The sequence below is a fragment of the Syngnathus scovelli genome, chromosome 21, assembly GCF_024217435.2.
Source record: "Syngnathus scovelli strain Florida chromosome 21, RoL_Ssco_1.2, whole genome shotgun sequence".
NCBI lineage: Eukaryota > Metazoa > Chordata > Actinopteri > Syngnathiformes > Syngnathidae > Syngnathus > Syngnathus scovelli.
In genome coordinates this window covers 3,926,823-3,942,065 of record NC_090867.1, presented here as the reverse complement: position 1 = coordinate 3,942,065, position 15,243 = coordinate 3,926,823, and the positions used below count along the sequence as shown (strand labels likewise).

The 15,243-nt window shown below is 47.1% G+C and overlaps 2 protein-coding genes and 1 long non-coding RNA gene across 3 annotated transcripts; all 3 read right to left on the bottom strand.

Moving 5' to 3' along the window:
* Window positions 1-51: 51 nt before the first annotated feature.
* LOC125991208 (uncharacterized) lies at window positions 52-2,922 on the bottom strand. The gene is made up of 2 exons (XR_007489212.1): window positions 496-2,922; window positions 52-343 (listed from the first exon to the last, which is right to left on the bottom strand). It is a non-coding gene; the product is annotated as an uncharacterized lncRNA (long non-coding RNA).
* Window positions 2,923-5,053: 2,131 nt separating this feature from the next.
* LOC125991205 (gamma-crystallin S-1-like) lies at window positions 5,054-6,441 on the bottom strand. The gene is made up of 3 exons (XM_049758928.1): window positions 6,273-6,441; window positions 5,917-6,159; window positions 5,054-5,486 (listed from the first exon to the last, which is right to left on the bottom strand). The coding sequence occupies exons 1-3, from the start codon at window positions 6,279-6,281 to the stop codon at window positions 5,211-5,213; spliced, it is 528 nt and encodes a 175-aa protein (XP_049614885.1). The 5' UTR covers window positions 6,282-6,441; the 3' UTR covers window positions 5,054-5,210.
* A 278-nt stretch (window positions 6,442-6,719) lies between these two features.
* LOC125991204 (gamma-crystallin M2-like) lies at window positions 6,720-9,149 on the bottom strand. The gene is made up of 4 exons (XM_049758927.1): window positions 9,007-9,149; window positions 7,912-8,029; window positions 7,592-7,834; window positions 6,720-7,030 (listed from the first exon to the last, which is right to left on the bottom strand). The coding sequence occupies exons 2-4, from the start codon at window positions 7,918-7,920 to the stop codon at window positions 6,746-6,748; spliced, it is 537 nt and encodes a 178-aa protein (XP_049614884.1). The 5' UTR covers window positions 7,921-8,029; window positions 9,007-9,149; the 3' UTR covers window positions 6,720-6,745.
* Between the last annotated feature and the right edge of the window lie 6,094 nt (window positions 9,150-15,243).

Below are 15,243 nucleotides of genomic sequence, written 5' to 3'. Positions count from 1 at the left end.
CCAATTTTGTAGGATTCATATTTTCAAATGAAAGCAAAGGGGACAAAGTGGTTACTTTGGCTTTGTGCTTTATTAAAGAAGCCAACATACTTTTGTATCCACTGACGGAAAACAATCGGCAAACCCTTCAAGCCAGGAACCTCGGCGACGTCATCTTGACGGTGGTCTTGCTTTCCGACATGAGACTCTTTAGAACTGTCAAGTTGCTCGCTGGCTTCCCAGCTCAACCTTTTTGACGGTCTGCGGCGGCAGCCCATGTCTGATGGCGCCCGAGAGGAAGCGCTGCAGGAGTCGCCTGGCTTGCCAGTAGTTCTCGGGGCGCTGTGCCTCGCTCGCTGTAGGCCTGGAAAGTTGACGGACCCAAATTTTAAAAGCTAAACTTGTATGTGAATCCTGCTCCTGTTTACATTCAATCTAAAAGCAATCCAGACTAAGCTGAACCGAAACTCAGAAAGCCTAAGCGCGAACGCTGACAAGATTGACCACTTTGCTGACCTTTGCGAGCGGGACACGCCAAGGCTGTGCCAGTGAGCCGAGTAGCTCTGCCCTCTGTGCCAGTCCTCCTCCAGCACGCTGCAGTCCAGTGCGCCACCGCTCATCTTCAAAAGCAACTTTTCTTCCGCAAGTGCAAAAGAGCGAGCGACGATTACGACTGCACCCGGCGAACTAGCCTGCACAAGTGTTAGGGCAGGGCGGGCCGTGTTGACATAGTTGTGCGTCTGCGGTTATTTTGGTTGCATGCCCATGCCAAAGACAAAAGCGCGGTAAGGCCGACCTTGGGGACGGTCGGCCCTCGCCCGTCGTTGTACACCCAATTTGAATCTTCTCCGAAATAGTCCTTTGCCTCTCAAGCTCATGACAAGAAGCTTCCAAAGATGCTTCAGGATTTGATCTCTATATGGACTTTTTATTGCTTAGCGTACGGCAAGCGTTTCTTTTTTTTTTTTCCACAGTTGTGCATTTCCTTGAGCTGTGCAAAAATACACAAGCACTACGTTCTCTGGAGACACACAATTAAAAAAAGCGGCTGTGTTGGTTTGTGAGCCTCAAGGTAAACTCGGCTCCTTCCTCGACAGTCAGATGGACAAAAACAGATGAGGACGAGGCTCAGATAAAGAGCAAAAAGCGGCCGAGAGAGAAAACAGGGCCAAAATAATGGAATAACGCAGTGCATTTAAGCCCCATGACAATCGAGTTATGCTGGTCGCTGGTTCAGGTGGCGAGTCCCGCCTACCTGACATTTGGCCCACGGGAGATGGAGTACGGCGTCCTGGAGTGCTGCGTCGAGATGGAGGCGGCCGTGGAACACGCACGTCGTCACGCAAAACCGCTGGCCTGAAAACAAGAGCAACGAATTTGAGTTTTTTTCTCTTACCGTATTTGCCGGTGTATAAGTCGACTCGGTGTATAAGTCGACCCCCTAAAATTCGACGTAAATTTACGATTTTATGATATATCCTTTGTGTAAGTCGAGCTCAATTGTTGCATTATATTAAACTTCAAAATTCAATCAGAAATATGCGAAATTTATTGACGAAATGTGTTCAAATTCGCGAGTTTGTAGCGAGCGATCTATACGCCATTTTAAATATTATTTACTTCATGACCCTGTGATATTACGCGCCGAGAGAGACTAACAATAATGAACACTCTTAGAAACTGGTTTATTTTTAGTTAAGAAAGAACAAATTATAATTATAAAGTGATTGCCGGTACATAGAGTTCAAAATTCGTCTTCATCGTCGCTATTTCCGAAAAGCTCGTTCCATTCGTTTTCGTTTAGTTTGTCGTCATAAAGGGCATCTTCTTGGTCTTCTCTATCCTGAGAGCGTTTGGCGAATATTTTCTAAGTGCCAACGGCTCTTGCGCCATAAAGAGTCCGCCCCGGCTGGTTCCCCATGTCGGCCACCACAAGTGAAAATTCGGCCTCTTCCCCTGGAAGTCCGGCCAAGTTTGGCGAATATTTTCTAAGTGCCAACGACTCAACCGCCGTAAAGTGTCCGCCTCGGTTGGTTCCCCGTGTCGGCCACCACAAGTGAAAATTCGGCCTCTTCCCCTGGAAGTCCGGCCAAGTTTGGCGAATATTTTCTAAGTGCCAACGACTCAACCGCCGTAAAGTGTCCGCCTCGGCTGGTTCCCCGTGTCGGCCACCACAAGTGAAAATTCGGCCTCTTCCCCTGGAAGTCCGGCCAAGTTTGGCGAATATTTTCTAAGTGCCAACGACTCAACCGCCGTAAAGTGTCCGCCTCGGCTGGTTCCTCCGGTCAGCCAGAACAAGTGAAAATTCGGCCTCTTCCCCTGGAAGTCTGGCCAAGTTTGGCGAATATTTTCTAAATGCCAACGACATTCATTTAGACATGGCGATTGAATGTTTACGTACCGGTAGTTATTGTCGTTGCTTGACGCGCGATGACTCGCACATTCGCTCAATACCCAGTACTTCCCCCTAGCAGTCATCGTCGCTGCCTGGCTTTCGATGTCCGTAATTGAGGTGAGAATATTTGAAATTGTTGCTGAGGATGCGTGTTAATGCGACGAACGCTTTATAATGATTCAGTTTCTCGCTGTTTGATGAGCCTGACGGACGCACACCCACGCACAATGAGATGCATGAGAAACGGCCTTGGTTACCATCACATTTGAAGCAATGAATACGAAGTTAACTCGGTGTATAAGTCGAGGTCGATTTTTTTCGGTCGATTTTGGATCGAAAAAGGTCGACTAATACACCGGCAAATACGGTATTTGAATAACAACAAAAATAATAAAATGGCAAGTCACTTTTATAGGAAAAGCAAATTTACATGTTGCAGAAATGTTTTACATTTTGCAAAATTTGCAGGGTTTTTTCCTCTTTTCATTTGGGCCCAAAAAAAAAAAGGCTAAACCCATCCAGAGTTTCGCCAAGTACTTTCCCTAGAAAGTCCAACTTATTGATGACGCAAAAGTGCTTGCGGCCAAAACTGTACTTTTCTTTTTTTGTCTCAGAGGACACAGCCGAGTGGTTCCTTGCAGCAGCTGGACAGTGCCCGCGCGCGTCTTCTGCAACGCTAGCTCTGCTTTGGCCGACAGCTACTGCTTCGGACCGGGTGACTTGCAAAAGCAGAGGCGGGCATGAACACGGACGGCCTCACGGGCATGCCGACCACTGACTTTTTTTGTTTGTCAGATTCAAAGAAATGGAAGGTAAAATTTCAAGATGTGTAAACGCTGCTGCATATCATTTCTCACAATAAGCTTGAATCTAACAAAACTTTTTTTTTTTTTAGTGTGAACACGTCCTGCTGATCACAGAATTTACATTGCAATTAAAGCAGATAAAAGTGCCACTCCCCTTTCCACTGGAGAGTCATGAGAAGATGACGGCTTCTTAAATGAAGCATCTTCTTGAATAAGAACATCGGAAAAAAAAAAAACGCCTTAAAAAAGAATATTTGGATATTTAGTTCCAAAGGCGGGGAGCATTTGGTCGCCCCCACCCCAAATTAAGGAAAGCAGCGCTACTGATGTCTTTGCGAGCGTCGGGCCCACAGGGGAATCTGCCGTTGATGCAAGTGGGGCGGGCGAGCAAGAGAAAAGATGCAAGACAATACTACAGAGGTTTAATTATCCGGCCGTCACAAATGAAAGAAGAGCCGCGAGGCGACTTCACAATGGGAATCACAGGAATTCTGCCTCTTTTTCTCCTTTGCCCTTCTCATCATCTAAACAATTGGAAAAAAAAAACGCACTAGTTTAGCCTTCAATTGGCACCAAAGAGATGCAGACAAAACTCTGCGATCTTCAAACGGCGGAAAAAGTGGAGCAGGCGGCCCGTTTTTTTTCCCAACTCATAAAACATACGCAGGACATGCGAGCAGGACGACTTGCCAAGTTGTCATTTCCGCCGCAATGTTGATTTGGGAGGAAATGAGCGGACATTTCCCAAACCTCAATCGCCCACTTGATTTAAAGATGCTCCGCGCCCTTCTGGGAATTGTCATGCATCCGTACGATAAGTCAAAGCGCTTGACTGGTGCACCCCAAAAAAAAAAAAAAGGCGGAAATCCCTTAATTGGACATTACTGGAGGCCAAAACTCATATTTCCTCTCAGTGTTGATCTTAAGAGAGCGGCAAACGCGCTTCATTCTTTTCCTCCTCTCCTCAGCAGTCAATAATTAATGCCCAGAGTGATTTATTCATGCGAATCCCGGCCAATTAGACGGCGCCTAATTAACAATTTCAATAATTGATATTTATTTCTGAAAGAGGAATCGCGGGCTGCTGCAAAATGCATGAGCAGCGGGTTTTGTGTTTTTTTGGGTTGCGAGCACGTTTCCCGCCCGCTGGCTCGGGGCTAATCGCGGGACACTTTGACGGCGTGGCGCGGCGTGTCTTTGAGGCCTGTGATGTGGATCTAACGTGGACGTCTTTCATGGCGCCATGTGATCTGCTAAAGACGCTTACTTGTTGTACATCCGCTCGTAGCCTCTAGTGCTCTTTAATAGCGGCGCCGGCTACAAAGGAAGATGGAGGCCGCCGCTCGCCTTGATGATAATGGCTGACAACGTGCCAGCCAATGTACCACCCCCCCAAAAAAAGAAAAGAAAATCTAGAGGTGCAAAAATGTCATTACTTTTAATACAAGTATTGTTTTTTTTAACTAAAAATGTCATTACTGTTAAAACAAGTATTGTTTTTTTAACTAAAAATATTATATTTTTAGTTAAAATAATAAAAGTAATAAATATAAATATAGTAATAAAAATAAAATAGTAAAAGTAATATGATAAATATTACTTTTCTATTTTTTTAAACAAAATTGTGTGGTTTTTTTAAAGAAAAAGAAAGTCTACATATTTGGAGCTTGATGTTTTTCATCTGACAATTTTGGAGTTTTTCTATTTTCAACATCTTTTAATCCATCTTTTGTGTTTGGAGGCGCACATCCATTCCCACAAAATTCACAAACTTTGGAGATACAAACTTTATTTAATCTGGAAAATTGATCTTTTTTTTAATGATGAAACTGTTTTTGCTGACTGTTTAGGGACTGAGAAACCAAACGCAAGCTGACTTTTCTGAAGATTTTATTTTCTGTGTGGATTTGGGTGGGGGGGGCAAGGCACAAACATTCTACCGGGAGACTATTTTGTTTTCGGCAAATAGACGAAACGTCGAGAAAGAGGGAAGGAAGTTCGGTGGCGGCGGCACGAGAACGAGCGACAAATCAGTTGAGCTGGGTGACGCGTCTGAGCGAGCCCACGGTGGGGCTGGCGCCGCCCCACTCGCTGTGTCGGCGGTACTCGCCGGGGCGCAGGAAGTACTGGCGCCCCCTGTAGTTGGGGTGCTCGTGCAGCATCCAGTAGCCCTCCATCACGTTGACCGAGGAGATGTCGCGTGTGTGGAAGCGCTCGTTCAGGTCGGGGCAGTCTTCCATCAGCTCCAGGTTCTGCCCGCCAAAATCCGAGCGCTCAAAGATCTTCATCCGGTAGCTGCCGTTGTACTGTGGCCGCAACAAAAACAAGCCAGCAAATCTTTTCGGCCTATCCATCTGTGTTTTTTTGTTGTGTTTTTTTTTTAAACAAACGCGCATTTGGAAAGGGGTTTTCTTTTTGATATTGACTTTTGGGTCATTTCTTTGGATAGATTTTTGAGATTTTCCTTTTTTGTCATATGCATCTCCAAAGTTTCTGAAGGTACCCACAAAATTTGTTAGAAGAAAAAAGTATAAAGTTTTTTTTTTCATGAAACGAAAAAAATCACATTATTAGATATAAATACATAAATAAAAATGCATTATTTGACAGAAACATATATTTTACATTCAAATCAAAATTAAGTGTTATTCTGTCATCGCGCGCGCGTGTGTGTGTGTGCGTGTGTGTGTGTGTGTGTGTGTGTGTGTGTGTGTGTGTACAAGTGGGCGGACTCACAGGCGGCACCAGGCGGCAGGAACGGATGCAGTCGTTGAATCCGGCCCAGCGCTGGTAGTCGGGGTAGTCGCCCTTGTGGAGCACGTACTGGTAGCCGGCGTAGTTGGGCTTCTCGTAAGCCACCCAGCAGCCGTTCTCAACGCGGATGGAGTTGCAGCGGCTGAAGTGGTTTTGCATCTCGGGGCAGTCGCCGCTGCACTCAAAGTGGCGGCCCTGGAAGTTGCGATCCTCAAAGAAGATGATCTGACAAAAAGCATGGTTTTTAAGTAGGGGTGGGGAAAAAAAAATACAAATCAAGTAGAAAAAGCTCTTTTAGTTTTTTTTTAATGTGTAAATGTTGTATTTGTGCCACTTACCTTGCTCATTGTGGCGGCGGGCGATCAGAAAATACGGCAGATCGGCTCGGGCCACGTTATGGATGCGGCAGCGCCTTTATAGAGCCGGTGAGTCGCACGAACAAAAGCCAAGTGCGGCAAAATGGCGCCGAGTCAGCAGGCTTGCCCAGCTGCACCGACGGCCGCTTTGTCCCGGCTAAGCGCTGTGGAAAATGCGGCTCGGCTGCAACTTTTCCTCATGCAGCAGGAAAAAAAAAAGTCAAATAGGAGTTGCAACATCTGCTGAAATGAAAATTTGTTTAGGTCAACATTTCTCCATAACGCTATTTTTAAAATTATTTACAAATCAACAAAGTAGACATGACTTACCTTGAGCTGCGTGCCGCGATGTGATTGAGCAGTCTTAATTCCAGGGGGCGTTGCCTGACCAAATCTCAAATGAGGCGAAATAACGTGACAAAAGGCGCATTTTTGTGCAAATGCCTGTGACTTTATTACTCGTTGGCCTTGAGGGTTTTGATCCGACGTAGCGAGCCCACCGTCGGCTGCTGGCTGCCCCAGTCGCCACAGGCCCTGTACTCGCCGGGGCGCAGGACGAACTGGCGCCCCCTGTAGTTGGGGTGCTCGTACAAGACCCAGAAGCCCTCGGCCACGTCGCACGAGTAGACGTCGCTCAGGCGCAAGCGCGAGGCCACGTCGGGGCAGTCGTCCGTCACCTCCGTGGCTCGGCCCGACAGGTCGGGACGGGGGAACAGCTTCAACTTGTACGAGCCCCTGTACTGGAAAGCGGGGTCGGGTTTCAATCTCGGGCATGGCTTTGCATAAAATCAACTCACGGGAAAGCAGATTGCTGATCTACTCTTGGTGACTTTGGCAAGTATGACGGCAGTTTTGGAATTTGTTGTCTCTGGCCTGAGATAATCTTTCACTTTGAAAGGCAGCGCACCTTGAAGCAGCAACACTTTCAGGGGCGTGACAAGTTTAGATTTTTTTTTTTTTTTTTTTTAAACATTTGCACGGTGTTGCCTGAAAGCGCCAGAAGCCGTTTGTGTGATTAGCGGAATTAGAATGAAGGCAGCGGAGTCTTATGGGGTTGTCTGATATTCCTTTTAAAGGCTGACTGCTTCTCCTTTGTGGGCCTGGCAGCCAAAGCCTTTCATGCCGTGACCTGCCAGAGGATCTCGAAATGGAATCAAAAGACCCGCTGATTGACATCCATTTTGAAAAGGCAACCATTTGATGTGCAAGGTGAGCGGTGGTGCACCGGGGCGCGCTGGGGAGAGGGAGGGGGGAGGAGGAGGAGGAGGGGTGGACCGGAGCTGTCTGTTTGATTGACTCACCGGCGGGAACATCTGGCAGGAGCGGATGCGGTCATTGAAGCCCATCCAGCTGCCAAAGTCGGGGTAGTCGCCGGGGCCCAGGACGTACTGGTAGCCGGCAAAGTTGGCCTTTTCGTAGAGCACCCAGTGACCGCCGCTGGACCGGATGGAGTTGCAGCGGCCCAAGTGGCGCAAGGTGTCGGCGCAGTCGCCACCGCACTCCCACTGCGGGCCCTGGAAGTCGCGGCCTTCGTAGAAGATGATCTAGAAGGAGAGAGAGCTCCGTCACTCGAGGATTTTGCTAGCCGTTTGCGTGCGATCCAATTAGAACTGCGTCCTACCTTGCCCATGTCAGCGCCTGACGGCCTGCGTACTTGGTGCTTCCTTTTATATCCTCCCTCCTGGCTTTTCACGCCAGGCCCTCTTTTGTCCACTTATCTCCTCTGTGCTAGAGTTTACCTATAGAAGCAAGCGTGGAAGCTTTTGAAAGGCAGGACAAAAGGTCTTTAGGGTGCATGGCCTCCTAACAACAAAGCGATGGGGGGGGTAAAAAAAAAAAGGGTCCAGCTGGGGACGATTTTCTACCCATTGCTCCTGCCTGGAAAAATATTTGTAAGGGGCATCAAGGAGTTAGCTTCAAGTTAGGGTTCGTGATTTACAGATACACAATGTTGGGGAGCAATGCCATCAATTTGCAGCCCCTCCCACTCGAGAGCAGAAAGGTCACCCACACCTTTTAGCCTTTCACGGCAAAACAAAGCACGAGCGACCCCTCTTTTTTTCCACACTGGCTTTTTGTTGTTGTTTTGTGGAAAGACAATCACAGCCAACGGGCCAGGCGAGTTGCGCGAATGTTCCCGACGCCGACCCGCCTCCCTGAAGGTGAGCTAACATCAAATGGCGCTTCTTGCCATGCACACCCCGCCAAGTGAGGAGAAACCCGGACTTGATTAACTTTTAACCTTTGACCTCACAAAAGAAAATGGCTAAGATGCCAATAATCATCCTGAGGTTCCCAATTTAGACTCAGCAATTTGATGCCAAGACCAAAAGGTGGGCTGTGTGAGGTTCTACATCACCAACTAACCGCCCCTCTCAACTTTGTTATGAATAACAAGCATGCACGCTCGGGTTTGCAGGCACCTCAGTCTGCCAGTAGCGTGCCAACGAGGAGAGTTCAGTTGCTCGACAGCGGCGTCGGGATGTTCGATTCGCGCAATCCAAAACGTGGGCTGACCCCGCCGTATAGAACAAGCGTCACCCCCAAAATGTTGCCGTGCGAGATAGCGTGCCGGCCTCGCTCTCTCTCAAAAGCAGCACGCTGCCGAGGTGTAAACAATGGCACTCCCGTGCGAGACGGCTAGCAAAAAAATAAAAATAAAGCACGCCAGCCAAGTAAGCCTCTCAGAATAGGGAGCCGGCAAAACGGTCCTTACTGAATCTCCAGCCGCTGCCGTCGCCTCTCTTGTCCCTGCCAGCGCCGGCGCTCTATCGGGAACGGCAGACGCTGGCGTCGCTGTGAGCCCGTGCCAAGGCCTTCGGATTTGCTGCCGTGTCTCTGATGTGCTCCATTTTTTTTTTCTGGGGGGATAATTAAGAGGAAACAGTTTGTTGGAAGAGCAGGAAGCAGACGGGAGGCGCTCGGACAGAGCCAGCCAGCGTGTGCATGCGTGCAGCTGTCAATTATACTCTTCAGATTGGAAGTTTAATTCAAAGTACGCTTAAAGCGGAGTCCACATTTAGGAGTCCGTCAACAGAGCCGATGGACGGAGAATCGAAAGCGGCTGTGGAAACTTGGAGTGGACCTTTACATCAAGTAGTTTCAGTGCCTCACATGGCCTCCTGTCAAATAAGTCACAACCTACCCAGTCCAGAGCCCCCCTCGCCCCCCCCCCCCCCCCCATCCCTGTCTTTCAGCTTTGTAAACACGTGTGCCGCCCTCGTTGGCGTCTTCGAATTTGTCACGAAAGCAAATGGGTTCTGACAACAGCAAGTGACAACCGCACCATAGGGGAGGCGGAAAATTGGCAGATTATTTTTTTTACATTTATTTATTTATATCTCGACTCATTACACCGTCTATCAATTATTGATCACGTTAGTCGCCGGAACTCCTGCCCAGGCAACTTGTGCTCTAATGATTTTCATCCGTTTTAAAGGAAAGAAAAAAAATAATAACCTGACTTTGATTGACTGCTTGCACTTTTTTTTCAACTTGGCAGCATGAAAGCTCGTTTTTTTTTTTTTTTTTTTTATAATTTGCCAGAGGCCATTTGAATTTTATTTCGAGGAGTCCCGGCAGGTGAGGGGGAGATGGGGGGGGTAGGCAATTTTTTTTTTTTTTTTTTTTTGTACGTGAAATTTCAACTTGCTATTATATCAAAAAGGCCTCTGCATGGCATCGTGTAGGTGTACCTAATGAGGAGTCCGCTTCCTCTGTACATCCCTTTTACTTAGCATCAATAACGCTGGCGCCTCATGATCACATGGCCTCAAATTAAACTCAAACGGCGAACGAGGCGTCTCCTGCAAATAAGAGCAGATAGAAAAAGTCTTGGAATTGTTTTGAATGTGTGTTTCTTGGCCTCGTCCCGCAGCGGGCGCGCATACGAAATAAAAGCGCGGCATTAGTGGAGTTGAAGTGATGACATTAGAAGGCGGCGTCCTGAGGGGAGCTTGCGAGTTGTTTGAAATGAGCTTCTGACTGCGCCGCAACCACAAGTACGAGAAGCACAAGAAGCACAAGAAGCACAAGAAGCGGGCCGAGCAGCAGCTGCTGCTGCTCCTCAGCAGCTCAAAGAAGCAAAATCACAGCCGCCTTGAATTCATTAAGGCCGATAATAAATGCTTTAACTATTCATGCTTCAACTTTTTACCCTGCTAGCTTCCATCCTTATGGATAAAAAAGTGTTATTTTGACCTTCCAAGATTTTGTTTTCATGTTTCATCCTCCTTTAAGAACTTTATTTTTTTAGAATATATTTTTATTCACATGTAATAGTTCTAATTATTTGCATGTGACTCGTAAGTAGACTTGAAAAAAAATAATGCTGAGGTTTCCACTACTGGCAAATTTATGAACTAAATAAGAAATACAATAAAACATTTGTGGCACATTTTTTAAATGGACGCAACATTTGTTTTTTACATTTTGTTGTTGTGACTACAAAATCATGACTTGCATCTCATATTTCAAAACAATTATGTCAATGTGTTTTATCTCACATTATCTTTTCTTATTTTATTTTAAATCGAGGAAGCTCTTCTGTGCTGTCCAATCTTAGCCAGATGAAGGTGACAAATCCTTTTTCAACACTAGAGGGCACTGGAAGCCAAAGCAAGGGCTTCTATGAGAACTTTTTTTTTTGGCCTGTTTTGTTGTAGCTTGGATGTGCATTTGTTTGCTTGCATCTAAACATTTGTAACGCTCGAGCGTGCAACGTGCGAGGGAGCGCTTGGAAACAGAAAAAACAAATCACTTTCAGGCTGACGTGACCTGCGTCCCCCAGTGCTTTCAAAGCAAACAGTCAAAAGTGTCACACGCCACGCCGGGCCGGGCCGGAGAGACGGCGGTTGCTCGTGTCGGGGCCCGGTGCGGGAACATCCCCTTTGTGCTTATCACTCTTGTTGCTTTGATTTGTCTTTTGAAATGTTCTAAAGTCTTGTTTGGAAGCGTCACGGTTTTTTAATGCATTTGACAGGACGTTTTTTTTTTGTTTTTTTTTGGTCTGATGACGTTTGTGGGGATATTTTGGGCAGGCCCGGAGAAATGGCTTTGTTTTTGTTCTTGTGATTATTCTTAGGTCCAATAAATTATTTTCAGGGCTTTGCACATCATCTCACATGGCAATACGGAACTCGGTCTGTCATGACAGGATGCGCAAAGGTCTCAACAAGTCAAGAGCGCCATTTTGGTGGCTTTAAAAGTCTACTAACAAATATGAAGTGGGCACACTAACGAGACAGATCATCAGCAATGTAGTTTGCTGAATGGGCGTTTTCATCGTGAGCAAGTTTGACGACTCAGCATCCGACTGAAAAAGCTACCAAGTGGGTTTGACAATATACAATCTATTGACGAGCTCCTCCGAAGATGCCTCGTCTCATTTTTCGCTTTCCTGCCGCGACTGACGAGCAAAGGAGGTAGAAATCAAGCGCACCAGCGAGGCCTCCGAAGAGCACAAGGGGCCGACCGGGGACGTCCCGCTCCGGCCCAATTAAAAAAAACACCACAATCTAATTCTCATCGTCAAGACCCACATTCTCGCCTCTTTTTAACTTTTGGGGAGTCGTCCTCCCCGCCTGTGCCACAGTTGTTTTTGCCGTTTGTTTTGGGCGCTACAGCCACGTTCAAACGCTCGCCTGTCACGCGTCGCCTTTGAGGCCACGTTTGAAATGTTTCTCCGTACGCGTGGAGCCGTGATTGACGGGGGCCGTCCCAGAGCGCCGCGCCGATGTCTGCAACAAAGGCGAGGAGCCGCGAGAAGAAGGAGACGAGGGACAAAAACACACCAGGAAGAAAAACTGCTCTTAAAGCCGTTTCTCCAGAAAAAAATGACGTATTCAAACATAGATGGTCATGTATCTCTTAAATAACCCAATAAATACTGAGATACACTAAGATGGGAAAAATTGCATCGAGGAAATGCGCAATGCAGCACGCAAACCTTTTCAAAGTATTTTCAGCGCCACGACATTCACGTGACGAGACGTCGGAATACATGCGTGTTCAACAACATCAAGCGGGACAGGAAGTCCTTGCAGGGATGTCAACATCATGCAAACATCGCAAATACACAAGTGTCTTACTAGAATTGGACGAACATCTATTAGAGGGAAGGCGTTCGGACGGCCGATCGATAAATGGATACCGCACACTGGAGTACAAAAAAAAAAGGATGGCCCTCCATATTGTACGGCAACCGCCGCTCGAATTATTTGAGAGGAACGGCAGCGAGCTGGAGGGAGCCAACAAAGCCACCGGCGGCGTATCGCTCTGCACTTACATAATTCATGTCAAGCATATTCAAATAACATTTAACACATTGTCAATCACACCACGTCGCGCCCGTAAGCTTCTAAATTAATAAGAGCCCCGCCGTTTAGTCATTCCGTTTGACGACGGCGGGAAAAGGGGCCTGTTCCGCAGGGGAGGGGAAGCAAATTGCGCACTTTCACACACATATTGTTTCCCCTCCTCCGAGTGCACAGTCAGAGACAGCGGGGAACTTCAGCTCGGGCCACAAAACTGTCAGGACGTTCTGGGATAAGATGGAATTGTGCAACTAAAACAACAACAAACAACTCTTATTTAACCAAAAAAGGGAAAAGCAGTAACCCAATTAGCTTCCACAAAAAAAAAGTTAATTAGCTCACGAGCAAGAAGAGTGCCCTCTGCTGGATTTGTTTTGCCACATTATTCGAAAAGTCCTAATTATGCACGCCTTCATGTTTTTACAATTTTTTCTTCCTCCTCCTTTCTGCGTCCTTGTCTGTCTTGGCCGTCCGTCAGTCAGTGAGGCATGATGGGAAACACGCGCGCCTCCTGGGCGGTCTCAGCTAAACCGCAGACCCCGTCGGTGACCTCCTTCATCAATAAATGATTGTGACATGCCGCTGTCATTTGCATGCGCGTTAAAGTGACACCTCAGCGCTTTTGTCTAGCGAGACGTCTGGAAGGTGTTTTTTTTTTTTTTTTTTTTTTAAAGACGAAAAGGGGCTTTCATTAGCCAAGGTGCGCTTTGTCAAGGCGATCACAGCGCCTTCCTGCAGGCGATCGCAGCCTCGGCCCCTCGCTTCTCTCTAATTAGGCGACAGACAAACGACAAAGCAGCTTTGCCCTTGTCTGTTTTTTTTTTTATTTTCTTAAGGTCATTATGCAAATTGGTGGGATGATGTTGACAAACATGAAAGGCGGCGGATGTTTCTTTCTTTCTTTTTTTTAATTTATTTTCTTTTTTTTTTTTTGAAGTGCCACATAGGCTCCGGGCCGGCTTAATGGCGGCCCTGGGCGGGTGTCGTGTCAATAGCGGGCGGCGATCGATCCGAGGGGGCCCCGCCAAGGGGATTATGACAGACGACGGGATACAAAAAAAAAAAAGACTTAACATCTGAAACTCTTTCGGTATGAACCACAATACAACATGGTTGCTGCATTTCAACAAAGAGCGCAGGTTGAAACGTTCCATCGGATAAAAAAGTTTCTTATCCAAGATAAAGCAAACGTCTTCTTTAATCAAGTAGAAATTGTGCCAAAAAAGTTTTTCTGATCAAAAAGTCCAAATTTGGAGATTCTGTCAAAGAGGTTTTTGTCATCAGATAAAGCAAAAGTTTTGCCGATAATGAGTTTGCATGGAAATGTTGAATATTGACGCAGTTCGACGAGCCGGTGGGGCGTTTTCATCTTCAACTTTTGCCGCCGCTAACAAACTTTGACCTATTTGTTTTAAGAGCACAAACTTTCGCGAGCCAGCCGACGACTTGAATAGACAAAACCAATATTCTCACATGTTTACTGTCACCGCGATGCCTCGAAACGACAAAAAACGAAAAAAAGTCAAATCAAGCCCGCCGTGAAGCTCGCAATTAGACTCTTGCGGATTTTTTTGTGTTTTTTAAGATTGACGCCACTGATGTCACACTTTAAATTAAAAATCCAAAGCCAGGTTGATCCAAGTGATCTATTTATATAAGGTCGGAAGACTTTGCGTTAGGGTAGACGTGTGACGGCGGGGGGCGTAATTGAGGAACAGGCGTGAGCGTGGCACGTTCACCCGCCCACCCGCAGCCAACCTTTCCTGCCGACGTCTCTCAAGTCCTTAACAAAGGCGGCGGTGGTGGTGGTGGTGGGGGGGGGTTCTTTCCACAAGCGCTAATTACACAGCACTAAAAGTTGAGTGCGACGAGCGAGGCCCGTGCTAATTGCTACAAAACTTTGGCGACGTCGACGGGATGCTTTTGACAGGTCGGGCTGACACGTTGAGGAAGCCTAAGACACAAATCAAATTGAAAGACTTGTCTATTTTGTTTCTTTTCTAATACCGGGTTAATTTATGTACCAGTTGTGCGGCGCTATCGTTTCTTGGGCTCTCAATTAGTGAGCGAGCCTCAGGGAGCTAATTAACAATTAATTAATACAAAAAAAATATCCCTGACATTTGCAAGCCACTCAAGATGTCTCCGCTGAGAGCGTTGTAGGAAATGGAATTATTGGGGAGAGGGGGGGACAAAAGCCGGACCCCTCGTGACCTTCTATCGAGTGTCCGATCAATAACGCGCCAGGGTCGGCGTCTTTGAGGTTCCTATTAGCAAAGACGGAGGGGGTGGGCCAGGGGCCACAAAGCACATCATTTACTCCCAATGACCTCATCTTGGGCGGATGCAAAAAAACAAAAACCGGCCATTTTGCAGCGGGGGGCTTCAGCAACGGCAGACTTTTGCTATTTGTCACAGCGAGTGTCGACTGCGTGCGGAATTCCCGACGGGGGGGCTCGGCGGGCTGATTTAATTTGTCGTATTAACACAAAACATGGCCGCTACACGTGACGCGCTTGTCAGCGCTGCTGAGCCTTCAAACGGTCGTCAAACCTGCGCCGTTAGTGCAGTCTTTTTTTTTTTGGATGGGGGGACGTTGGGGGATGTCAAAAGCGCCAGAACGCCACTTGAAAGACGAG

What these genes read in the sequence shown, in the direction of transcription:
- LOC125991205 (XM_049758928.1), bottom strand. An exon ending in CCTGCCGCCTGGTGCCGCCT is followed by an intron (nt 5,487 to 5,916) that starts GTGAGTCCGCCC and finishes TTGCGGCCACAG; the next exon opens with TACAACGGCAGCTACCGGAT.
- LOC125991204 (XM_049758927.1), bottom strand. An exon ending in CCTGCCAGATGTTCCCGCCG is followed by an intron (nt 7,031 to 7,591) that starts GTGAGTCAATCA and finishes CCCGCTTTCCAG; the next exon opens with TACAGGGGCTCGTACAAGTT.